General features: G+C 40.5%; 2 protein-coding genes and 1 long non-coding RNA gene across 7 annotated transcripts; 2 read left to right on the top strand and 1 right to left on the bottom strand.

Moving 5' to 3' along the window:
- Positions 1 to 2,218: 2,218 nt before the first annotated feature.
- On the top strand, positions 2,219 to 10,354 carry tko (technical knockout). The gene is made up of 3 exons (XM_043428816.1): positions 2,219 to 2,364; positions 2,595 to 2,642; positions 9,927 to 10,354. The coding sequence occupies exons 1-3, from the start codon at positions 2,301 to 2,303 to the stop codon at positions 10,286 to 10,288; spliced, it is 474 nt and encodes a 157-aa protein (XP_043284751.1). The 5' UTR covers positions 2,219 to 2,300; the 3' UTR covers positions 10,289 to 10,354.
- An 8,124-nt stretch (positions 10,355 to 18,478) lies between these two features.
- Positions 18,479 to 24,760, bottom strand: LOC122416026 (uncharacterized). Of its 4 annotated transcripts, none has more exons than XR_006262048.1 (4): positions 24,568 to 24,681; positions 24,251 to 24,424; positions 23,399 to 23,498; positions 18,479 to 19,637 (listed from the first exon to the last, which is right to left on the bottom strand). It is a non-coding gene; the product is annotated as an uncharacterized lncRNA (long non-coding RNA). The 4 variants fall into 4 exon arrangements; XR_006262047.1 differs by lacking the exon at positions 18,479 to 19,637 and adding an exon at positions 21,683 to 22,349 and having other exon boundaries at positions 24,647 to 24,760; XR_006262046.1 differs by lacking the exon at positions 18,479 to 19,637 and adding an exon at positions 21,683 to 22,349 and having other exon boundaries at positions 24,588 to 24,703.
- On the top strand, positions 23,102 to 26,388 carry LOC122416021 (protein giant-like). Of its 2 annotated transcripts, none has more exons than XM_043428680.1 (2): positions 23,102 to 23,339; positions 24,167 to 26,388. In XM_043428680.1, the coding sequence occupies exon 2, from the start codon at positions 24,232 to 24,234 to the stop codon at positions 25,219 to 25,221; it is 990 nt and encodes a 329-aa protein (XP_043284615.1). In that variant the 5' UTR covers positions 23,102 to 23,339; positions 24,167 to 24,231; the 3' UTR covers positions 25,222 to 26,388. The 2 variants fall into 2 exon arrangements, with proteins under 2 accessions (XP_043284615.1, XP_043284616.1); XM_043428681.1 differs by lacking the exon at positions 23,102 to 23,339 and adding an exon at positions 23,392 to 23,513.
- Positions 26,389 to 26,400: the final 12 nt, after the last annotated feature.

Here is a 26,400-nt window from a genome sequence, read left to right as displayed (position 1 = left end):
AAATTGAGTCCAGGTACAATGAGACATCGAAAGGTGCACATTGGTCGACTCACCATCGTCAAAGCGACGTCCGGCCGCTCTTGAAGTACTGGGAAGTCTCTACCGCTCGCTAATATCGTTGCTAAATGTAGAGCGTACACAATCAGCTTCAAATTCACTCGATTCATGATTGAAAAACTGCCTCGCAGGTACTTGTACGGAAATGTGTTAAAAAAACTCTCACCACTGATCCACTCTCACTGAACGTTATTCCCCGTTTGTTTTTCGAAAAAACTCGATAGCAACGACTGCGAAAGCTCTAACTTTTCCATTATGGGTCAATTTCAAGTTATACGCTCGTGTGAGAAAAAAATTGTCGTTTGTACACTTGCCGGGAGTCCCGGTCAATATTATAAATCATGCATTTTTCATCAAACACGGAATGAAAGTTATAGCGATCACTACTTCGTTGCCATAGTCAGCGCGATCAAGCATTTTTTTCATTCGGGACTGAAAAAGACAAAAATTAGAGCCCATTGAATTGAATATTACGTAAGAATTTTTCGCCCTTTCTGTTGACGAGTTTTCCGGAAATTAGCAAAAAGAAACTTCATACCCGAAATCCCAAGGACCGAAAACTTGACCCATTACGAATGAACACTCATATTCGACATCACAGCTTTCACTGATGCTTACTATAGTTTTTTGTTTCTTTATCTTCATGGATAAAGAGTCATTAAATTTAATGCAAAAATACATATTCTCATAGATATTAAGGAGTCTCGATAAATGTTAACAAATGTTAAGAAATTTATAAAACTTGGTGATAAGTTTTTTCAACATAACGTGCAAAAGCTCCATTTTTTTTCGAAATTTTATTCTACATAGTTATCGAGTAATAAAGCATTAAAGCAAAGTTCTCATGCCCGGAATGTATACTTATATATATTGAAACGATATGCTCATACACGTGATCTTTCGAGTTCAATTACTCGAGAAAGGTGTAGAAGAAAAATCTAAAAAAAAATATGTATCGTCGAATTTGGTACTAAAGAATGTGTTCACCAAATTTTATAAAATTCTGAACTTTTTGAATTTTTTTGATTAATTTATTTGTTTATTTTAAAATTTATTATTGAATATTAATTATTATTTATTTATGAATTATTGTATATATGAAAATTAATTTTTGAATTTATTAAAACATATTTGAATTTATTTATTGAATTTTTTTCTTAACATGGCTTAACATGACAACATATTGTATCGACTGTACCGAAACTCCTTAAGATGATGGATCAGTTGGTAATCACAACCGTGAGTGTGAGAGAGATAGCTGCAAATTTTGAAAAGAAAATTTTTCCACATCGTTCGTCTGATCGAAAAAATAAAAATGTCATCGGATTTTTGCGATCGTGCTGCGTACGATGACATTTTTATTATTTTAATCGGACGAACGATGTCAAAGAGTTTCAATTTCAAAAATTCGAGGTGTGATTACCGACTGATCCATCATCTTAATATCAAAATGACAGTAGAAACATATTAATATTTTTGGTTATTCATCAGTCATTTATTCAATGAAAAGAGGCGAGGAATCCCTGAATTCATTCAATGAGGGGAAACTTGACCTTACATATATTAACACTCGCGAATTAGATGCATGTTGATTAGACAATTAAATAGTGGTCGAATTTGAAGACTGGATGATTTTATTCTTACATTAATTGAAACTTTTCGTTAATCGTAATTCTTTGATTGATAACAGCAGGCCGCCTGATCGGAAAGATTCGAGACCGGGTCTACTATTGCGATTTACGAAAAAACGAATTCGTTTAATGCTTTATTTTTTTACATGTTTATTTAAAAATGAATGCTACTTTAGCTCGCTATTAAACGAGATTATTCGTTTTTAATCATTTTGGTCATAGACGATTCACTGTAGTCAATTTTTGCTGGAAGGTGACTTTGAGATTATTTTCTCCAAATTTTTTTTTTTTTAATTTTGATCGCACTCTTCATGCTGAGAAATTTGTTTTTCAATTGCTGAAGGTGATTTTAGAGAATGTGACAATAGAAATATCGATTGAAAAAAAAAAAAAAAAATACTGGACATGTAGAAAATGAAAAGCTCTGTCAATGCATTTTACCGACAGATTATAAAATCATGATTTTCGTTACCGACGCTCAAATATAGCGATACTTTAAAAATTACACTGCAGATGTCGTACATCGGTTTCGACCTTAGAATGTAAATATTCGTGGACGTTCCGTCCACGGGAATTGTATTTTGCCGTAAATAATATTTATTATTTTTGAATATGAGTTTTATCGCTAAAAGTTTTTCGAGCATCACTTCGACGTTACTCGGCAGATCTCTCGGAGGTAATCGATGAAACCGCAAATCTTACGTTCTCATGTCACTGAACACATATTTTATAATCTGTAACCTCAAATTTGTTTTACTATGACTTACCGGTATTCATCCGTTCGGAATAAACTTCAACAAGTACTTTTTTACTCGATTTTTTTGTCGACGAAATAAATGAACATTTCAGTCATCTGCATCATCGAACAACTGTCATTAATCCGATTCACTCTGTCTTCTTCCACAGGAAATTTATCCTACCTCACAGAACAATGTTTTACCAAAACATTTCGAGGTAAGCGAGTGATGACAATTTAAAATCTTCGTTATAATTGTACGATTTGTTAATATTGCACAAAATTTTCTCTCTTGTACAGTCTAAATCCTATTTTTTCAAAACCACTCATTTTATAATCAAGCAATGCGGTTTTCCTGGCTGATGAACCTTTTTCATATTCAGCCTCGCTTCAAATTTTCATTTATCATTTTATTACTCTTTCTCCATGTATTGAATTACCGCAACAGCCATCAAACAGTTATTACAAATTTCTGGAAAACACGATACTCGGTTATGGATTAAGGAAGTTGAAGCGATATATATAGGACATCATACGAAAAATACATTAGATTTTATTATTCCAAATTAATGAATTGAAAATTTACGTGAATCTTCTTGAATAGCGCTTAATTATGTGTGAAAAATTTGGAGAGGTTTCACCGCCTAGTAATCGAGATATTCATTGTTGAAAATGACAAGGTTAAACATGGGCTCTTATGGAAGCTTTCAAAAAATTGCAAACTTCAACAATAAATATCTCAATTTCAAGACGGTGAATCATCGGCATATCCCGCCAGAAGTTTAATACTGTCTTAAGCATTTTGTTTAAAAAATGTTAATGTGCAAAGTTGGAAAATAGTTTTAACATAAGATACGCTTCAACCTCCTTAACATTGTGATTTTTGATTATTAAATCAAATTTTGTTCATTATTTTGGATTTGAAGTTATTGAAAAATCATTTGCTCTGAGCGTCAAACAAAGTAAATTTGACAAGCTTTTGAACTGCTGCAAATTTTTTATGGTCGCAGATTTATTTGTCCGTTCATGAGAAAGCTTTTAGCTAGAATACGAAAGAAAAAGTTTGAATCGAGAGTGTAAAGTAAATCGGAAACACTATCACTCTATTGTTAATTCAAAGTGTTTGGTACGAAATCGTTGACACTCTATTATCTGATATTGAGTAATATTATCGTCAGGCACTCGTTAGTCTCTCAAGACCCATTCCCGTGACGAAGCCTTGCTCATTTTTGTTAATTAATGAATAAAATGCTCTCAAGACGAGTCGCTGAGGAATTTAAGTATAGAAATGATTGACTAATTTAATTTCAGTTAAGATGTCTGAGACATGAGAAACAAAAGAGTGCGAAGAAATGAAACAATATTTCGTTGGTCAAACTTTCAAAACAGAATTCGAGGTTTTTTTGGCAATTTCTGGCGGAATTCAAACTGAGAATCCATGCGAAAAAAAACATCAAACATCAATGTCAATTGCTTCGAGTTACTAGAATAAAAACCATTTTTTCAGGCGTTGATGCACTCGAAGTGAGCGGTCACTCGGCTGTTTTGCCGCAATACGTTAATCGCAATCTTAGATCGCAAGCTACTTGTCTCGTGTTACAATGAAACTGTGATAAAAATCTTTAGAGCTCTTTACCCAGGTTGGCACGTCTCTTCGGGGCTCCGAAAAACGATAGAAAGACGAGATTGCTTCTGGGGCGTTAAAAAAACTCAGCTTCCTCATGAAAATCCGTAAAGAGTAAAGACCGATCGAGAAGATTGTGGAGGAAAATCTGCTGACAGATTTACTCGCAATTTTAACGATATTTTTTCATCACCAGCAAAACAAGTTGAAAAAACAAAATTTGCAAAATCTTGAATTTTTAATCGGTAAATTAAAGAATACGAAAATAAAGCGTAGAAGCGATTTAAAATTCGCAGACTCTGACAATATTTACATTCTTCCCCATCGAAATTGAGTCATTAATCAAAAAATTGTCCAATTCCCATGAGATTTCCCGTCCATTTATCTTACGAGGGAAAAAAATGCGCGCATCAAGTCCCGCAGATTGGTCTTGAACCGCCTCATATAAAGGTGTCGTGCTGCTATTGTGGCAGGCGAAACGGCCAACTAAGCAGTCCCGTGACACGTCTCGAGTTTCGAGATCTGAATCTGAAAAAGGGGTGTCCGCCGGGGTCATCGGGAGAAAATCCTCGAGAAGTAAAGAGTGGGCGCTGGGATTGAGAGTGAAGGGATTGAAATTTGCTAAGAGCGATTCTCGTCGCGTTTTTGTGTATTTTTTTCCCCAGCTTGGAGAATACACAGCGACAGTTGGTCGTTTCTACGATGTCCGGCAGCGAAAACAGAACTCGATGCTCTCCGATGCTTGCGGTCCTCGTACACAGGGAGCTCCAAAGATCGTCGAGAGAGAAGAAAGCGACTGAGAGCCGAGTACTTTGGCTCGCTGCAGAATCTCGGCGAAGCTTTTCCGGACACGGGGTATAATAAAAACGCGTCTGTCTCGTAAAAGTGGGGACAGTTCACCTCTTTCTTTTCTTCCGCATGTCCGTGGATCTATGGAATTGGAAAGATGCTAAAGGTTTATGTGGAGAAATGAGAGGAAATGCCTATGACCGGAGGACTCATCGTGCACGCGGAGACGGCGGCGCCGGAGAACTCTCAAGAAAAGAAGCGAGCAACCGAGAAGCCCGTTTGTGTCGAGGAGGCCGAAATCGGTGGGAACATTACGGAAGGGGTGACACGTCCATTTGCGGTTGACCAGTCGGCGCATACAATTCGGAGAGGAAAAAGAGACGAAGCTCCAGAGAAAATCAGCTGGAAAAAAATCACTTTTTCCCATTGCGCGGACCAATGGCAATGAGTGCGGAGGTTTTCATTCGTTTTTTTCTTAATGACGCTTCGTTGCTCAACGGTGGCGTGCGAGGGAGCTCTGAAAAGCTGTCCCCCGCTTCAGGACAGTCCCGAGAATTCGAGGAACGAGACAATTCTTGAGCCGTGACTCCCATTTTTTTCCTCGAAACGAAAAAGCCAGGAAATAAATAGTAATTAGCGAAGGTGCTTCGCTAACTCCAGCTCCCATAAATGAGGATTGAGAAATCGTATTTCATCGGCTAAATAAAGGGCCGAGTGACAAGCCGACTGTTTCCCAACTCCGAATCTGCTTTATAGACACTCTCACCATTATCCCAGAACGACTGGTTGGGATTATTGAAATCTCGAAGATAAGACTGCTCGTTGAACGTCAACCCTTTCCACAGGTTATAATCGGCTGCTTAAAACCTCATAGCAAAGTCTCTGATTGTGAGAAGCCTCCCAACTTGTCTTCAAAAAAATATCAAACGCACCTCCGCCCTGTTGAGTCCACTTCTCACGTCGCTCGTTCTTTTCCAACTCTTTCGGAAGCTCCCCCATTTCCGATAGCACCACTGCACCGATTCCATTCGACAGAATTTCATGCAAAGGCCCGCAGACATCGAGGCACAAAAATGACTGCAATTTGCCCAGTTTCTATAAAGCTGCCAACCGCACTAACTCGCCCCAGGACCAGTCCGGAGTATAAATTTGCACAAAACTTAAGAATTCCTAGGTTCTCAAATTCGAAGGATAAAAAAGGAATTCGAAAGCGATTTTTCGAGGGTGACTGAGGAATAGCGAATCGGTAATATTGCCAAGTGGATTCGCATCCGTCAACTCGGGCCAAAAATTGAGTCTTCGTGGTCGTTTCTAAGTATTGCGTTTGCCATCAAATGCATCAACAGCTACACGCTGGTTAATGGAAAATAAGGACAGTGCACGTGAACACAACAATGGAGCATCGCAACCGTCGTACATTACTACTGTCGACGAGTGAGAGAACGAGGAAGAAAGATTTTTCGCAATGTAATCTTGCGCATTGATCGCGTCGAGAATTCATAAAAGGGTTGGCTTCACAAGCGAAGGATAATGGTCTTCTCTGCTGGTCCTCTTGGCTTAGTTAAGTTAGGACGGATTATCCGCAGTGTGCCAGGTTTCAGACATCTGTCGCATTGACGGACCGTGGTCAGCGGCGAGGAGGGTCAAGCCTGTGTACTCGAACGCAGATCACACAATCAGCCAAGTGAACAACAATGGGCATGGTGTCGTCAGCGACGAGCCGAACGTATTATTATTGAAAACTTTGCGAAATTTACGCTTTTCCTCCGTTTTCTTTATTCTCTTCCCTTTTTTTTCCTCTTATTTTTGATACTTTTTCTGGTTCTCTCTGTACGGAGAAAACGAATGACGCTGAAGTTTGCAACGTTGGAGTCCAACGAAATGATAAAAAAAACTCCAATAATTCTAGTAATTCTTCAATTTCATTCCCTGTCGAATTTGCAATTTGTATTTTTTCAACCTGCACCGATACTTCGTGAAATAAACAAATTGGTGAATTACAAATGTTTTTTTTCCTTCATTTCGTTGGACTCCAACGTTGCAAACTTCAGCGTCGTGAAAACGAGGCGAAGAAAAGTACTAAAGGACAGTATGTACGTACTGAATTGCAGCATCCAGCATTTATTCGAAGAGCAGTAATAACAATTTTCTATCCACCATAATAAAAAGACCAATGCCCATGCCTTTCATTCGAAAGACTCGAGAGTCTTTTTCTCTGTAAGCATAGTAAAAAATCTTTTCAGTCACTTCAAATGTTTATATTGTTAAGTATGCGCGGGCAATCCTAAAAAAACTATATTTATGGTCAAATGTCACACGTATTCGGTGTATATTCGTGTATTTATCACAGAATTTACTACGCTGACGGTGAAAATTTGTCATTTACAATGCATTTGCACTGATCAGTAAGTGCTAGTCTGACGTGACGAATGACACTCGAAAACAAAACGAAATGTAGCTCTCATCACTTTTCGTTGTCTACATAAAGCTGTTTAGAATTGAAGGGACGAAAAATAGCAAGATTCAAAAAATACTATGCTGCTTCTAATGGGCGGCTCAATATTTTGAAAATTCTTGAAAAATAATGTATTCCTTACTATAAAAAACGAATTTGTTTTCTCCGGGTGGGGTCTGATGCTTGTATCGTTGATTCGAAGGCGAAGTGTTGGCCTGTGTTGCGCAGTGGACGAATTTCTAGCAGCCAATTACGGAGGGCTCGACGTCCAACGTTTTCGAGGTCGAGTACTCTTCGCCAAGGGCACTCATTTTCTTGATTTTTTTCGATTCGAATCATTCAGCCATTCAGATCATTTGCATTCGTTGACAACTGGATCGAACTCATCAGTCGAATATGAATTACGTTTTTTTTCTCTCGTTACAACTTTTGTTGAGGAGTTTCGATTGATCGGGTTAAGAATATGACGAAATTTGAACCGGTGCGACGCGGCAGGTCGAGTTTCTTTTGGAAAATTGCGTCGAAAATTTTCAAAAATATCAAAATTGACAGTGAACAACAAACTTTCGTGGTGAAAAATCGTTTTGAGGGCATGCTCGTGAGGGATAAAAAATACAACTTTCGTGAAGTGACGTATCTCGACAATCGTTTCGTCGTATGGCCTCGCGCAAAGTGCCTAAATTTTCGTTGATTTAATCGTTTGAAAAATCTTAAATCTCGTTCGAACTGTGCGAAAGAATGAAGCCCGAGGTTTCATCTATTTCGTAAATCTGTGCGAGCGTTGATGCAGAAAATAAAATAAAAAAAAGGTTTATGCGAAAAATCGAGCAGGTAGGTTCGGGCTGAAGATGCTGATCCAGAATTTCGCGTCTCGTCGAAATGCTTTTTTTCCTCAGTTCTAAAAAGCCACCATTACAAAAGAGTTGTCCACTTTGTATTTCTCTCTTTCACTGCGTACATGGAAAAAGAGATGAAAAAAAAGAAGAAAAAAAAATTCAATAACGGCGGTTGCTGACCACCGACTGTGCTGCGGGAGACTTTGCCTCGCAACAATGTTACTTAATAAGCTTAAGAACGCACCAGCGAGAAAGAAGATTGAGCCGAGTCCTGGCGAGCTGTCGCATGTCATATAAGCTCAAGATCTCTCTTTCTATCTTATTCGTTCGGGTCCTGAGAGATGTCAAACTCTCGTCATATTTGATATTCGGAAGGACGACCCCCGGGCGGTTTGCTACTTGCCCATTTTCCCAACTCGAATGGCTTTCGACCATTTCCTTGCTGTTCCAACCGGTAAGATTATTTGCGAAAGAGTTCTCCCGTTTTCTCGGTATATACCGTTAGATGTACATGAGTCCCAGAGTGAGAAATTTCTTTCATTTTCATTCCATCTTTCTTCCTCGTTTATCCTTTTTCTTTGGCATTTTTATCTTTTTCTTTTTTCTCCTTCTCTTCTCGGCTGTTTACTCACTCTCTCTTTTTCACCCTCTAAATTTTTCCCCATTCCTGGTCCGGTACTTCAATTTTCCTGCCTTTTTCTCCCTCCTTTTCCCTCGCTCCGGAGAATTGAGCAGTTTTTCGCATACCTCCTTAATCCCATGGTTCGTGCTCGTTGTCACGAGACTCCAATTCGGGGAGTGTTTTTTTCCACTGTCGAGTACTCGGCCGTAAACTTCTTCTCGTAAGTGAATCGTTAACAGTTTCATTTTCATTGTTGATTTTTCGGCTTCTTGATCCGCCCAAAATTTCGTTCATCCACCTTTCATCGTGACGCAATCCAACGGGAGTTTGTTTTTCGAATGTAAAATCTTTTTCAGGCCCCCATCGAACCGATCGAAATCACGATTTTTACGATTTTCATACTCCCCTCCGAATCACAAGCCTCCCCCACGGTTCCTGACGATGTTCCCCAGGTCAATAGCTCGTGGAAAATCCTACCGAAGCCTTAGAATATTTGAACGTCGACCTTGGCTGCCCCTGCAGTAGAAAATCTCAATTAATGTTAAACATTGCGTAAAGAACGAGCACGTCACGATTTTATAGAGATTACTAATGAGTGATTCCGTTATCTGTGTCATTGGGCAAGACCATTATACATTATTACCAAACTCGTGGTAATACATCGCCGGTGGGCAAATTTCATGTCGAGAGAATTTCGTTTGAACGTGTGAAAACGATAATGAATCTGTTGTCGTGTAAATGCTCATTAGCTGTTCGACTTGAACTTTCGACGAGGTGCTTATTTTGTTTTATGCATCGAAACAAAGATTTCGAAGTCATGAGCGAGGAAATTCGTTTGATGAAGCGAGTGCTCCAGTAACTAAAAGCTATGAGGACGATTTTTTGTCCAAAGATGATTTCCAATGGGCCGAAACGTCAGGAATCATTGTCAATTTATCGACTGGCAGTGAGGCTTAATTTAATTTTGCTTTTTTCTGATTTTTTTTCTCCACAAACTCGCATAACGTTTTGTAGAGAAATAAACTGGAATCCCAGGGTCATTAATCTTTGGATGATACTGTGAACGGTGTGATGAGAAACAGAATGAAGTTTGAGGGAAATAAAAAGCGGAGTCGTGCCGCCGACTTCTGTAAGCTTGTGCTCAAATGGTTTTTTTCATAAAAATTATTGTTGCAGGATTCGAGCAGATGCGAATGATGGGTTCATCCTTGTGGCAAATGCACCGAAAAGGTCCGCACGTGAAGAAACGAACGAAAAAGGGCCCGCTGGACGGCAAGCCGTTCGCCAAGGGCGTGGTACTGAAGACTTTGATAAAGAAACCGAAGAAGCCAAACTCAGCGAACCGGAAGTGCGTGCTCGTGAGGTTATCGACTGGCAAAGAATTAGTTGCGTATGTTCCTGGCATCGGGCACAATCTACAAGAACACAACATCGTACTCTGCCGCGTTGGACGACTCAAGGATTGCCCGGGTGTTAAGATCAAATGCGTTCGTGGAGCTTACGATTTGAGTCACGTTGTTAAAACTGTACAAAAATAATTCACCGACTATCATCGTTGTTAACTCTCATTAAATATTCTGTCTTATGCGATAGAAGAAAATCGATATTTTTGTCATTTCTCGATCGACGATCCTTTTTGAAAAAAAAATATTAAGGCGTGTTCAAAAGCATGCGTTGGTAAAGAAAAATAACTGAATATAGAAAAAGTCATTTTGAAGCATAAAATTTCAGCTACATTTTGAAGTATTTTGCATGAGAAGTAAAAAGTTACATTTTCTTATTCCTGATTCATCGAAATTTGCTCAGATTTTTATTTCAACGTTTTCTCGTATTATTATTCTTGATCGATAATGAATTACTCGCCTCATTAATTTATTGAAGTGATTCAGGCTTCGAGAGAAACGTTCGTGAAGACAGAAAGTCGTACTGCTGAACTTTTATCGCTCGATTATTCGTCGAGCAAAAACATTGAACCCCAAATAAATTCTGGAGCAACGAATTATCAATGCTGTGACTTTTCGTCGTCGTGGTATTTAGATTAAACCTTCCAATTCTTAAGTCCAGCTCATAGATTAGAGACGAAAACGAAGGTTGACGAGCAACTGGGAAGGATGTAAAAAAGTGTTGAAAAACTGAAGAAATTTCGGCGAATCGAAAATGAAAAACTGAAAATTTTTCATTATCTCGAAAATTGATCGTTCAATAACCGATTCTGAGAATTCGTCAATTCCAGTCAAACTTCACTGCTCGTTGCGATGGAGAAACTGAATTTTCGTTGAAAAATCAGGATCTGATAATGTCTCATAGAAATGCATTAACAGTGATGAAATAATTCGATCTTTCTTAACGATTGGACGTGGATCCTGACGATTCGATGTGGCTATGTTTGTTTGACACACATTTCACATTTCCAGGTTGAAAATGCATCGACTCAGCGTGTGCAGCCTTTCAACCCTCACAGTTATCGATCTATGGGGCTATAACGTTCTAATATAAATGTAGAGACGAGTACCGTTAGCCTGGACCACGCGTCACGATGCATAATGCATTTGTGGAGGAACAGTCGCCAAGTGTGCACAATGGAGCAAAACGTGGGGCTTTGATCGAGAGAGACGACGTGCGGAGGAGGAAAGAAAAAGCGATGCCTGCGTGCCCCCTCTTTCTACGCTTATTACGGAAGGGTTGATTCTCGCAGCATCTCCGTTCGTTTCTATTTCGCATCTGCGGAAATCCCTCGCTCTGATCCACCCACGCGACCACTGTCCATTGACCATATGACATGCTGACCAACATCCCAACATTTTCGGGGAACCCGTAACGGTTCTCAGTCGAAAATACATTTCAGGATATTTTCTTTCTTCGATAACATAGAAAAAACGATTTTTCGACTCTTGTGGTTTTGAAATAATGCATTTTTCCTCTTATCAAAAATTTAACATGGAAACTCGAGAGTAAATCTTTTCGTAGAGTTTTGTCGCGAGTTTGTTGATTCTCGACACTTCTCCATGCTTCCACTAATTTACTTTTTTCATCATTCCGTTTGCTCCGTTATTTTTCGACCTCGAATTTGAAGAACTATTTTTTCATGGTTGTTCTAATTGCACATTGCCCTGAATCTTTGTACAAAAAGATACAAAAGAAAAACATTTTCCATCGAATTCTCAAAAGTTTTCGACAAAATTCCTCGTACATTTGAAACTGAATCTTCCGATTCGATCCAAAAATCTACCAAAGACAATTCGATTATGTTTATTAATTGTGAGTTTGAAGAGTATCGAAAACGACAACGGTCCTCATCGAAGTGCGCAGAAAGTGTGTGCACACTTTGAGACGTTGATTTCGAAGAAAAAAATGAGAACCGCATCGTCGGCCATTTGGTTTCGCGCTCGGACAACGATGACGGAGGCTCAACTTACAAAATGCGTTCGCAATGTGTATTCGCAATGCATTTCGAATAATCCTGCACAATGGTTAACGCGCGGCGTGTGTTCGCCGTATTACCCCTTTTTGGCTGGTCATCGTCGCTTGCCCATTCGCCTTTGTTTGCTCATCCGATGCCTTCGTCCACGATCTCTAATGATGTAAGTGGGTGGCGCTTGGCACGCCATTTTTTTCCTGTGGCCAAGATAAGCCGAGTCATTGAACAGCCTCTCGACTGGGTCAATCATTTTTTAAGTCTTGTTAATCTCGTTTGAAGCCTCTCGAGGCACTCAAGGTGGACAAATATTTGGCCGGACTTTTGTTTTCTTTAAGGATTTTCTCTTGCTTAATTCTACGTTTGTTCTTCGACTCTTGGGAATTTGGCGAAAGAACTCCAACTTTTGTCCGTTCTCCCCAAGATTTTCCTCTCTTCGTGTTGCTTCCAACTTCATTTTGCAAATTTGAACAATAAAAGTATATAAAAGAGAGAAAATCGAAGTGGGATTTGTAAAAACGCTTTTTCAAGCAGCTTCGACGTTTGTCAACGCCCAAATGAAAATGGAAACGCAACCCTACAAGAAAATCCGAATCCCAGCACGTGACTTTGACAAGCAAACATCGCTGCATTCATATTTGATAAATGTTCTGCCTTTTTCGAACATTTTAGCAAATAAAATAATGCAGGGACTTGAAACAGTGAGGTGCAGCAAGAAAAGCCTCGTTTTTAGGAGTCGGAGCTGCCTGCGACTTTGTTTTTCCTTCATCGTGATGGAACAAGCCGAGCCCGAACGTACTTAACCTCACGGAGAATGCGACAAACGGATAACAATATTCGTAATCCGTGTAATAATTCGGTACGAGTCTTATGTTTTTTTTGGCCCGAATGCCATAAGACTCTGACAGTCGTTAACTCATTTAAACAGTTTTCGGAGTCAGAGGAAACGATGGCAACGATTGGGTACGGAAAGAGGAAGCGAAAGCGAGAAAAACTTGGAGTTAATCCGCTACTCCTATAATCGAGTTCTCCTTAATCCCGCTCGTAAAATTCTTTTCCGAATATTTTTTCGCCTCGCGTTTTCTTTCGGCGCAATAAAAATCGTTCTCCTTTTTTTGCGGGCTGGAAAAAGAGACTCTTCCGTACGTGGGGAAAAGCGAGTTAAGCTTCCATGGGGATACTAATCGTTAAAACTCCAATCGTACCTGGCACAGTGGACGACGCGATCTTCACGATTTTGTTTTACGACTCCACGGACGAGGATCCGAAAATCCCAAGAACTCTCTCTCTCTCCTCTCTCCGTCTCTTTCTATCGCACTTTTTCCTGCTCGAGTCAACGATTCTTTTTCCGCAAGCACAGGAAAGAGCGAGAGGAACAGAAAAACCCTCGAAAAAGCTCTCTCCGAAGAGCTTCGAGGTAAAAAAGGAGCGAAAGCCAACCGGTTTTTTCAGTACGCTTCCCCGCAATCACTCAATCGCGTTGTTTCGTTGCGCTGTCCCATCCTCTGGCACATGCATTTCCCAAATTCTTCACACTCTCGATCACTCGGAAATTTATTTGAATTACAAAACTATCGAATCCAAGTAAAGTGTTCGTCGATCAAATTTGTCCTACGAAGGCCTCGAAGCTTTGAATTTTGTAAAAAATTTTGCAAATTCCATTTGCCAATGACTCGCGGATCGACGCGACGCGTGCTCGAAGCGTCGCCGAGTCGTAAATAAATCGCTAATTTCCCCGGGTCCCGATGTCGCTCCCCTTCCTCGAGAGTTCACGTTCGGTTGGCTCAGTTTTTTTGTTAAATTATTGCAAGCTCGTTCCGGCAAGATGTCCGAGTTAATCGTGAGAAAGGATTGAGGCGAAAATTCGCATGGAAAGTGCACACGGGCCGGGAAACGCGGAGAAAACTGTAGGCCGAGGGCGATCCTGTGACGAAGGGAAAATCGGTGGGGCGCGCGGACCATTTTGGAGGAGATTCGTGAATAACTTGAAAAGACGAAAAACCGCTATTCACCGATATACCTGCGACAAAAACTCCCGCGACGAGATCGTTTTCGCTCGCTCGCGCGAGCGAGCGCGTCCGATGAATGCGAGCAAAAGAGACCGGCAGGAAAGGGCGAAAAACTCTTTTTCTTCAGGAACTCTGTTTGGTGTCTGGTTACTAAGCCTTACGGTAAAGAGTTACAGTACACGCTCGTTTTTGTTTGTTTTCAAAGAGCCAGAAAACCCATCGGCCTGCTCCCCGTGCTCCACATTTAGGGAAAAGTATATTTTTCGTTGAAACTCGAAAATACTTTGTATTTTTGTTCACAGAGTTTTCGACAAAATTTCAACAAAACCTTTCGATTTTTCGACGCGACCGTTACGTTTGCACATACTTTGAGATTATGATTTCATTGAACGCTGTAAGTTGACGAAAAAAGGGAAAACAAGAAATAAAAATGCTAAAAAAGTTTGCTCTTCGTGCTCGAATCTGGACGCTTCATTCTCACATAATCGGCGCAGGCTTTCCGGAAAATTGCGACTCGCGATACGAGCGGTTTCGTACTTCCCGCGGAGACATCGATCTCGCTTCGACACGCGATCGAAATATTCGTTATTTCGAAATCTATGAATGTCCGGGTAGTGTCCCGAAGTCCCCGAGGAGCGAAAAAGGTGTGGAATAGTGTGAAAGATTCTTACGCTCGTAGCTCGAGTCCCGTTGGATCTGGGGTCGCGAGGGGGTGAGTTTGCGTGCTCGAGAAACGAGACCAATCGCTTTGGGAGGTTGAAGAAGATAGAAACATCGTGGGCGTGTCGAGCGGTGACGATTCTGCGAGGAATGAAAACGTCCCGTGGAAAGCCCTCGGGAAAAAGAGCAAATGACAAAAAAGAAAGTGAGAATGGGAATAAAAATATTCTTTCTGCGGGACTTCGAAGTTCGAGGCCTTTGTACAGAGGGCGTTGGGGGCGTGGGCAACCGGAAGTATGCAAATCTCGATAGCCTGTTGGCAAAACTTGCTCGGTGGTCCTGTACCCAGTGATAAATTATAAAATAATCACCCTCGACCACGCGAGCATCGTAAAGAAAGTTGAAAGAGCGAAAGGGGGCGAGCTGCTCTGGAAACGATCGTGCGAAACGTCTTAATATCGCATATCCGGCCGCCGTCTTCGCTGCCCCTCGCGAGGTCCCCCTTTTTTTCACATTCTCCAAAGTTTCGAGCAAAAAGTGTGCTCCCTCGATCCACCAACGATTGCAACGCGTCTAATGGTTTTTTCCTCCCGCAGCTTCTTCCTTCCCTCTGCGACACTTTTCTTCTGGACCTCCCGGTGATCGCGCACCCAAGAGCGTTCCTTGCACATTGACTTTTTCTCATTTATATTCCATGGCGCCAAACATTTCTTCGTCACCATATTTGCCCCGAGCCCAGCAGACACTGACGAATTACTTTCGTTGTTAAATACTCGAAAACTTCACCCTCCAAATGTGAGTCTTGTCCCACTTCCGGTGAAATTTTTTTCCCCCGATCGACGCACTCCGACAGTCGGTTCGAACAAAATTATTTTCCATTTTAAAATGCCGACCAAGTCGTTTTTCGGAGCGAATTATCTCACCTTTGTCTCAGCTCCCTGCTCATCCTTCGACGAATTAAAGTTTTTAGACTTTTTCTTTCCAGCCGCGTCCAGATGCGCTGAAAATACGAGCAAACGGGAAGCCTCTTCGAGAAGAGAAAAAATTCGTCGGCCGTTCATTTCCACAGAATAGGATCGGTAAAGCGGTGGCCACTTTTATTGCACTCTTTTAGTAATTTCACTTTATGCATTTCTCTACCTGCTTCGCGCCACCTTTCTCCACAATATTTTCCCGCTCAATTCCCACAGCATGTTTCCTCGACCTTTTCAAAGAACACGGCCACATAATACACGCGCTTTGTCGTCGTTATGACTGCTCGTTCGGTCGCCGCGTTTTTCCTGTCACGACCGCCCGAGACATTCAATCAGCGTCTTCGATTCGCTTACGAGAACTCGAAAAATCGCAAAACCGTGTTGAGCGATGTGTGTGCGCAGATACATCAAAATTTTCTCAACTTGCATGACCCGATCGCCGTTTTATTTATTCTTGCTTCCGGATGGATGCCGCGTGAAAATATCAGCGCGTTGGCGACCTTTCGCAGACGTTACAGTTCGCGTCGACGGGGCTGGGAGCTCAGATACTGGCTTAATTGAATTAATTCTTCAGAAGTGTCAGATTTTCGCTGGGATTCGAGAAAAAAGGGCGAACGAATGGTGTAAAATGTTCGCAGCAAAATTTTATGGTATTTCTTTGGAAGATGATATAATAAAATAGCGTTTTTGTGTTGTTTTCAGAGCACATTGGACGTTCGTAAAAATATTTCTGGCCTTTACAATCCGAGATCAAAAGCACTTATGATTGTTTTATGACTCTGCTCAGGGGCCACTCTTTCAATGGGATCAAATACTTTGTTCTACTTTCGAGAGCGTTGGATAAGGTTTAAGGTCTACTTCGTTGAGGCTCCGTGCAGAAAATCTTTTTCGGTGCTTTAAAAGAGTGAGGAGAAGCAGGCGAAATCGTTTCTATAACCGCGGTTCTCATAATTACCTGATTATTCCCTCGAATAAAAGTTGCCACTTTTATGATTTCGATTCGATCGAGCGAGGATAAGAATGCGCCGAGATTTTTCTGCGAAGCTCTTCCCCCTGAGGGCTTACGCAAAAAGGGAAAAAATATTTCGAACATCAACGCGTTTTCTCCTCTCGCTGAGTTCATCGGTCAAGGAACATTCGGAATTCGAATTCTTTCACTTGCACCGAGTCTTACGAAAAAATATGACAACAGGTGCAATAAAAATTTCACTATTCGTATGAAAGGAAAAGTGGTCGTCGATTATTGACCTTCCACGAATGGGCACAGGCACAAAGTCTGTAATTCACGAAACTTTGGATTTTTAGGGGTCTTCATTGTGCGTAACGTCGATGCGCAAATAAAGGGTGATTCCAATCATTTCGGAGAAGCCGACCTTTTCGTTTATTGGGGGGGGGGGGGGGGGGGGCGCACACTTCAGTAATTAGAAAGAAACTTAGACAAGGAACTATTGTTGGCATGGGATTGTCGTTAAGATGCAATGTTTCGTCGAAAATTCATTGAATTTTGAATTTCGTTGTTGGGAAAATTGGTATTTTAAACGAACAGCCGTTTTGAAGAAAATCTTTGGATTGTTTCGTGTCCCCGGAATAAACTTTCCCGAGTTTAGGAGACATTTTCGAATTCTCACCACAAATAAACTGACTGCGTTGAGTCACTATTATAACTCGATTTGTGCCGTACACAGAAATTCACTTTTCAATGATCGATCGTGGTTTTCCTTTTCAGGTGAATATTCTATGGATCGAAACGGAATGTCAGCGGGACATGGTGCGCTTTCCGTTACGCGACTCTACGAAAATTCAGCGGGAATTATTGCACTGTGAATATTTTTGAATGGCGACGAAATGGAGCCGGAATCTTTGCAATTTTTTCCTTTAAGAATGTGTTTTGCCTGTGTGCTGGCCTTCCACCGTTTCACACGGGCTTCGATGGTCGACTCGCTCATTTATTTGCAATTAGAATCAGAATTGATGACAAATTTAGGGGATTTTTTTCCTTTACTTTTTCTCGCAGTGATGGCACATAGAATTCAACCAAATTTGTTTCTCGCCATCGTTCAAAAAACCCGGAAAAACAAATCCTCGATTCCGATGCCGGTGAGTAAAAACATCGCGTAAATTTTCATCCATTTACAAGGCACTATTTTTCACGCCCATAAAGTATTACGTCGGAAATCTCTTGGAAGAAATTTCGGAAAACCGAATCGGCGGTTTAGTGGCGATGAAGAAATATTAATATCCGAGCGTGGTTAAGGCAGTTCATTCACGAAACGATTTTCTTAAGAAAGTCTTGAAATTTACAAAGAGTTTAAATGACTAGTCGACTGACTTGAAATTTTCAAGGGTTCCTCTCATTGGTTATTTACATAAAAAATATATTACGATAAAGATTGAAGGAAGTTGGTAAAATGAGGACTCGCAATCTCACATTTGCTTATTTCAGCATTTTGTTTATTCTTGATTTGAGCCATTTCTGTCACAATCTTCTGTCTTTTATTAAAACTTTTTATTTCTTGATCCATTTCCCTTTGCGCTCTCTAAAACGATTATTGACATAAAAAACTGCAGTATTTTAGCCAGGGACGAATGAAATTTGTCAGTTGTTCAATTAATGGCTCGTAATTTAATTCGCCAAAAGATAAGTTGATAAAATGTGTTTACAATTTTGAATTAACAGCTCTGACATTAATTCAGAGTGATGATATTTTTAATTGGGAAGTAAAAATCGAGCCAATTTATAGACACCCATAAAACACGATCCTTCGGGCACGATCTTAAGGGTAACTCACGAAGTATCGGCGATACGAAAAAGATTGTAAAATGAAACGATTCAAATGAGCGCATCGGACCGCAACCCTCTCTCTTCGTATGCGCGCATCTGTGCTTGGATTTTCCTCACGAGGTACGGCGAGCCTGCGAGAGAATTGAGACGTTACGCTGACAGAAAGGGAGAATAGAGAAAATCGCAAATCCGGCGTGCAAACAATCCGTTGCGAAAAAGTTCCCGTTAGAGTCGAAGGGAGAAAGAAACGCGATGGAAGGAGTGAGAAGAGTGGAGGAAAAATAATCGGGGAGTTTTGAAAATTCTACGGTCTCAGTCATGGCAGATGCAAATGTATTTGAGGGGCGAAAAAGAGCGTTCTCAGATTGTGCCGGGGTGCTGCTTTTTCTGGGACGAAAAATCGGAATAACGGGTTGCGGTTGTTCGGCACCATCGAGAAAATTTCGAGGACACACACCGGCACCATTGAAATGTGGGTTATGTGGCCAAAAGAGCAAAAATTTGTATACATCGAAAAAGAGGCGGGCATTACCGTTTGAATGCGGATAAACGAAAAGCGAGTGGGAACCGCGCCGACCCTTCTCAAACACGGATGTGTGCTCCTGTCCTCGGACGAGTGCCACGCACATTTCAACTCCTTTTAGAGGAGGCTGTGCAGATATTTATGGACAAATGTACACGCTCATACATCGATATAAATCGACGATTCCCACCAAGACGTTCCCAGTGATTAGGTGTCGTCGAGGAGACCAAACGAGAGGGGCTTCTTTTGCTCGGATTTTCCGAGCGACATTTACAGCGTCGCCAAACACTTTTTCACGTGCTCCAAATTTTTTTGAAAGCTCACGATATTACAAAATCATTTTAGAGGACACTGAAGAACTGGAAATCTCCTTTGCACGATTGCCAAATAAAGTCAAATCACACGAAGCAGCGGTGAGTCCATCCTCGCGAAAGGCTGAAATTGGATGTCGCCAGAACTCGTCAGATTCGTTGGTTCCTATGAAAACACGTGTTTTCTCAAATCTTCGAATGGTGTTTATAAAACTGAAATCAGAAAAGAATAATTGAGTTTGAAAATGCTCTCGTTTTTCCAAGCAGAACTTTCCGACCGTTTCGCTGAGTTTTCTGTCATACGAAACGATTTCCGAGGTCCTCGAAACCGGAAATTGGTAAAAGCTATTAATCCTGTTGTGAAATTCACGAGAATCGATCTCCCATTATTTTCGAAGTGAAAATTTACTTGAAAAACGACTCGCAAACGTGTGAACGAATGAAATAACAAAAATATTTTTCTCATTAACAAAACCGAATGTTCCTGGACGAGCTTCCGGTGCGGATCAAAACACAGCGATAAATATTCCGAGCCCTGACAGCTGGGGGTCGTCGTCAATAAATCTAACAATATTAATCTGACAATAAATTCACTGACAAATAATCCGAGTTGCACATGATTCCATGAAAAATTTGAATAACCGAAGGTAATTTACGCCATATGCCGGTGATTTTCATGAAGAAGAAAACCGTTAAAGTATTATCCTTTGCCGTAGTGCTGCGGGGGGTGCAGCAAAGTGACGGGAGCTGCACGCGTGCAGCACATTTCCCTTTCTCTAGCTCTTTGCCTTGCTCTCGTAATTTTGGCTTTTCCTCGTCCGAAGAGAAATTTTAACCCTTTGAGTCATCGGTCACGTCGGAGTTTCGCAAATTTCACTCCAGCACAAATCTCTCGTCCAAATATCCTCAATGACCGAGAGAAAGAGAGGGAGAGAGAGTGAAATATTGAAATAATTTACGACGTCTTTACGCAAATTCGCGACTCTCCCAGTGTGACGAAAAGTAATGTTTTCCCTGCAGGAATGTCGAGGCTGAGGAAAGAGAGAGAAAGAGGCGACTCGGAGAACGTCCGATAGTTCGGGCAGACCATAAATCGTTGCTGAGACGACGAAAACAAAGAGAATTGCTTGGAAATATATTGCAGAATAAGTTTGGTGACTAAAGGGTTAAGGAACGGAAGGTTATATACTATTTCGTGTGCTGACAGCATTTAAATTCAACCCTTTTCTCGATCGGAGTATCCGTAATAATACGAACAGTAATAATAGTGTCAAGTAGAGATTTTCTCGGCTACCGGGTCTCGGTCGAGTCTCTCTCTCTCTCTCTCTCCTAGTTTCTTCGCGAGACCTCGATTCCGGGACTGCCAATTTTTCTTTTCAATCATCTTCTTAGATATTTGAGCGTGCACCATAGAGAAAGAGAAGCGTAGGATTAAGTGGGCCGAGTAACTGGATTTTCTCCAAAATCCGGTGAGACTGACTCGATGGGGTGGCGAAACTTGTCCGATGGATTAATTTATCCAGAGTTGAAAAATAAAACGAAGCTTCGAGAGAGAAAGAGAGACTCGAAGCCGAGGACTTTGTGTATAAATAGTCACACAGGGGAGGGGAGATGAGAAAAGGTATTTCTAACAATGTCTGAGGGCATTGTGAGGAAAATTGGGGGGAAGAGAGAGAAGAAAATGGCGCAAGGAGGTGGAGAACTTTCATAATCTGGCTGTAAACGAAAAAGGGATTTACTTCGGGCTTTTTAAACGCGCAGTAACACGAGCCAACAAGTAAATAATCTTTTAATAATAAATCTACAGTTATTCCTTCGTGGATCGCGAGAAATCGTTCAGTCGCTTTCTTCCTTGCTTCCAGTTCAATGCTGGCCTCGAAAAAACCTTTTTTTTTGCATGTGCCGCAAGAGAAAGAAAATTATGCTAGGTTAGCGGTTTTTTTTCTTTTCGTCATTTTTACAGCCAAAAACTTCACTTGAACAGAGCGAAAAATAGGCAGCTATAAAAATTCGAGGATTTACCTCGCCCCCGAGCCCTTTTTCGTCCCTTATTTTTATCGTAAACGAGTCAAAAATCTTCAAGTCGATGGAAATCGGGCATACGAACCCAGGCTTGTTTATTGGGAACGTTATTGCTGGCTGCAGTGGAACGCGGCGCGAAGGATTAAGAATTTTTTTTGATTTTAAGTTTTTTCCTCTTTTTCTCTCTCTTTCTCTCTCCCTCTGATTCTTCGTCCGTTTTTTCACTTCCTTAATACTCATGTTCAATATCCATTTTTGTTAATCCGAAAATACAAGCTTAAACCTGCAATTATCCGGCGATAATCCACGCTTTTCCTGCAGCAATTATTATTTTTTAATATTAATACAAGATTATCCTAATTGCAAAACTCAATAAATCTGTGCCACTTTTTCTCCAAGATTTTTACGCTTTTTTATGACAATATTTTCTATTTATTTTTTTTCCTAATTTTCCGTTGTTGACCATGTTGCAAAAAATCGTACGTTCAGAGGCATGGGAACGTCTGTTCGTATACAAAATCATCGAACACCATTGACAATTTCTTATGTGCGCGTTTTTCTGTCATTTTTAGACAAATGAACGATGATTTCGAAATATTTGTCACTTTCTACGAATACAAATACAAGGAACAAGTTACTCGTAGAAAATAGTGATCAATATGTATAAATTGTTGGAACACAATGAACTGTCGAAAACTGTTGATCAGTCGTTTAGTGTTTTCCTATTTGACCATATTTAAATGCTGATTTTAGCGGCTCATTGTTAGAAGCAGCACATGAATGAAGAATTGCACTTAAACGAGTGCGCAGTTATTATGGAATAGAATCCTGATGAATCCATTGAATTCTCGGATCGTCGGTCACGTAGCCACGATTCGAAATCCATTTGCCTCAAAACTGAGCCTGAAAGCGGAAACAGTGAAATTTGTGGTAACTATTTAAATGTTTTTGTATACGTAGAAAGCTAATCGGTTTTTAAAATGAAAGAAAACATCTGAATTTGTGAAGCTGCAAATTAGTTCTCTGAAATATTTCCGAGTTTCGAGAATTTCATGTTTGGGGGATTTTTGGTTCTCGATTAATTGGTCAAATTGACTCACACTTGAAAAACATTCACCCCAGCGGCGAGGATTCGATCGTGTCAATAAAAAATAAGTAATTTTATTCGACAGGGTAAATGAGAGAAAAATCGTTTTCGTTTAAATAAAAACCTAAAAATACTCATTTCGAGAATTTTAAAAACAACAATTTTTATCGAGGCACAAGCGAATGGATATCAAAAGTAACGTTCGAAATGTGTTCATAATGTTTCCTTCTATCAACGTTTTGATAGACGATCCGTTAAGTATTCGACGTAAAGTTGAGGTGAACCCGAGCCAAGTTTTCATGCGTACGAAGCGGTTCGTACAAGTGTGTGCGTGTGTTTGAAAAATCGTCAATTCACAGACGCGTGCCAGCCCCTCTACCAAAATTTTGGTTACGGTCAAACCAGAGCTCTTGGTCAGTAACGACCGATCGGTAATTCCCCCACCAGGTCCCCAATGGTTCCGGAAAATGTTCTCCTACTCTGTGGCTCCAATCGTTCCTTACAAGGGTTGAGAGGTATATAAAGACCGGGAACATCCCTTTGCGAAGCATTAAACGATTTTTCGTCACCGACTCGGACACTCAGACCGCGAGTCATTCGAAATGAAAAAAATTTCATAGAGCCAAGAAAAAAAAGTAACGAGATTATTCGTGATCGTCGAAATTCGTTATCGATACAAATTATTGCGAGTGTGTGCTTCAAATATCGGAAAAACAATCGGAGGATCGGGGCTAAGAGAGAGAAGAGGACGAAAACTGTGTTGTGATTTCAAGTGACCACAATAGTTACCTTGGATTTGACATTAGGTAATATATAAATACGTTTGTTTTTCCTATTATTATTCAACGCTGCTCATCACACGTACCTAACATTTTCTCAGACATTTTATTCCTTCTCTGTTAACTTCGTTCGTCCCAGTGAATCGCTGATTCGATCGGATTTTTCGAGCAAATATTTCATTCCCTCTGAAACAAAAAGTTGTGAGTGATTTTTTCGGTGCACTTTTTTTTCGTCACGTTGAAGGAACTTATCGTCTCGTATTTCCAACAGAATTATCGTTGATAGAAAGTTTTGAAATAATAACTTCGAGGCATATCGAAATCTACGACTCAGCCAATGTCTTCGTTAATTACGAGTTACGTTCTTTCGAGAAAAATAAATGAATTACTTTACTAAATATTTTACGTACAATTTTTAATATTAGAAGAAATTTCATTCGATTTTATCTTCAGCTAACACGTCGATTGAGCTCATGTGTCGTTACGATTCTTCCAAAAGTTTTCTGGGATCATTTCAGACTAAACGAATTTCTGAATTTTTTAACTTCTCATACATTTCTGCTCTCGTTTCATTTGTAAAATTATTCCCAATTTAAGGAAATTACTGAACGTTTTTGTCTGTCGTGTGCAAGTGATTTTTTCATTCAACTTTACTCGGTTAAGGGCCATTTTTGTGGGCCAATGTGCGATCGATTCTGTTCAATAATTTCAAAGCAAAATATCAATTCTCTCGATTGTATCCGATTATTTATGATCGTTCGGTGAAAATCCATTTGTTTAATCTCCAAAAACTTTGATCTTGAAACAGCACGAAAATAGCGGCAGTTTTTAAATACTTGTTTTACAAATTACAGAATATCCACACCAAATTTGGTCACTCGAAGCGCAAACACGGACAAAAAAGTCGAAAAAGAAAAGAATGGATCACCGACTCTTACCGACGATGGAGAACGAGCAAGCGTTGGATTTCACGTCGACGCCGAAGAGGTCATCGCGCGATCAGTTGGCGGAGTTACCGGTGTTGGATTTATCATGTAAGAAGCAAAATTCGTCCTCGTGTAGTTTGAGTCCGGTGTCGATAGAGCCGATATCGAATCCCCCATCAATAGAGACTGCAAACGAGGACAATTCGCACGATCATGATGAGCATTACGGAGATACGGAGAGAAAGAGTCCTTTCGAAGGGCGTAATTTCATGGTGACGCCACCGTCGGAAGTGGATTCACCGAGGAAGCCAAAACACGAAGGAATGTACCACAAAATTAATGAAATTACGTCGATAGCACCGAGCGAGGGTGCGAATCCGCATTACGCCATGTTGCCCTCGAATTTACCGATTCCAACGGTCCCAGCGGCGATGCTCTCGGGCCTGGCGTTGCCGCCGATCGGCGTCGAGACTATAGCGTCGCTTCAACTTCCGGTTTCCACGACGACAACGCCATCGAACTTTAGCCACGAGATCACAGGCTCAATGACTCCACAAGAGTCGTCGAAGAAAGCTCCGAGGCCTTTCAAAGCTTATCCCAAGGATCCACTCTCCATGAGCGTCGGAAGCGCCGAGCTCATGTACGACCAGACGTCGACGGAAGCTTACTCCGAATTCCGCAAACGAATGCTCGAGTCGGTCAGGCGTACGAACGAAGGGACCAACATAAAAATGCGACGCGTCACCAAGAGTCCGGGCCTCCCAACCAGCACCATAATGGACGAAAAAGATGCCGCTTATTGGGAGCGACGAAGAAAAAATAACGAAGCTGCCAAACGCTCGCGGGACGCGAGAAGAGCCAAAGAAGACGAAATCGCCATCCGAGCCGCTTTCCTGGAACAAGAAAACATGAAATTAAAATACGAACTCGTTGCACTTAGAAACGAGACTGCTAAACTCAGGTGCATGATTTACACCAATTGATCCACGTTTTTTCATCCGCTATTACTACTCGGACACACTATCATTCATATTTTATTTAGATCATTTATCATCTCGGCCGAAAATGGTCAATCGTTACAAAATTACTTCAAAAAACAACATGGGTCGAAATCAGTAGGAAAACTTATCTCGGAATTTTTTTTTACGTCATAACTGTGCAAATATTCAAATTTTCTTGCAGTAGATAGAAAAAAAAACAACGATGTAAATTACGTGGACAAAGTCCTCAAATTCTTCACTTTACATTTGTTTTTTTCGTCAATCACACATTCGAAGAGAAAATTTTCAATGTTTGCAATTTGGAGCACTGAGAATAGATGCATTCTCTATTGATAACGAAAAATTAATTGAAAAATATGATGCATGCAAATTTCAGTTTTTTGTTGTTGTAACGATGCGATTATTTCTTGTCATGAATATTCGCTCAAAATCGTAATGAGACGGCGCCACTGAATCAGGATATTGACTGAAATTTTATTCGTCACAAATTTCGGATCGCTTCGCGCGTTATTCACAAGTATTTTCTCTTATTCATCGGATTTTCACGTGTACTCAAAATTCTCAACTCGAAAGTTTCAAGAAATTCGAACGGACTTGACCCATTCGAATTTCAAAACACAAAACACTTGAGAATTTCGTGAAAAAATGAAATTTGAAAATTCAACTTCTCAACGAAACTTTTTCGTGACACGCAATTTGCGGTTTCAGTAGACTGATTGATATTGAATTTTTTGAAATCTTGAAAATGCGATGTTTATGACGAATAATTGACTGAATCGGGAGTCTCGAAAGTAGCTTTATCAATAATGTAAAAAAAAACCAAGTTCTTAATTCGCATTTGTAATATACAAATACTCATACGTTACGTCATATACGGGCCTGAAAATCAACAGAAGTTTCCCGATATTTAAGTTCGGAATGGAATATCGATCCGATATCGATGAATCGATGCTTTGCCCTCGTTTTAGTTAAATCACTTTTTCGGGATATCATAGTCAGTAGAACTTAAGTGTAAATAATTATTGGAAGCTGCGAACGTCCTTCTTCTCTAACTTTTTCTCTCGTCAGCTTGAGAGAGTTTGCTCTACGATGTGAGATTTCACCATGTACATAAAAAGATTGTTGCAATATTTAAGATATATTTATAAAAATAAAGACAAC

The sequence above is a fragment of the Venturia canescens genome, chromosome 9 (genome assembly GCF_019457755.1).
Source record: "Venturia canescens isolate UGA chromosome 9, ASM1945775v1, whole genome shotgun sequence".
NCBI lineage: Eukaryota > Metazoa > Arthropoda > Insecta > Hymenoptera > Ichneumonidae > Venturia > Venturia canescens.
This window is presented reverse-complemented; position numbering and strand designations above follow the sequence as displayed.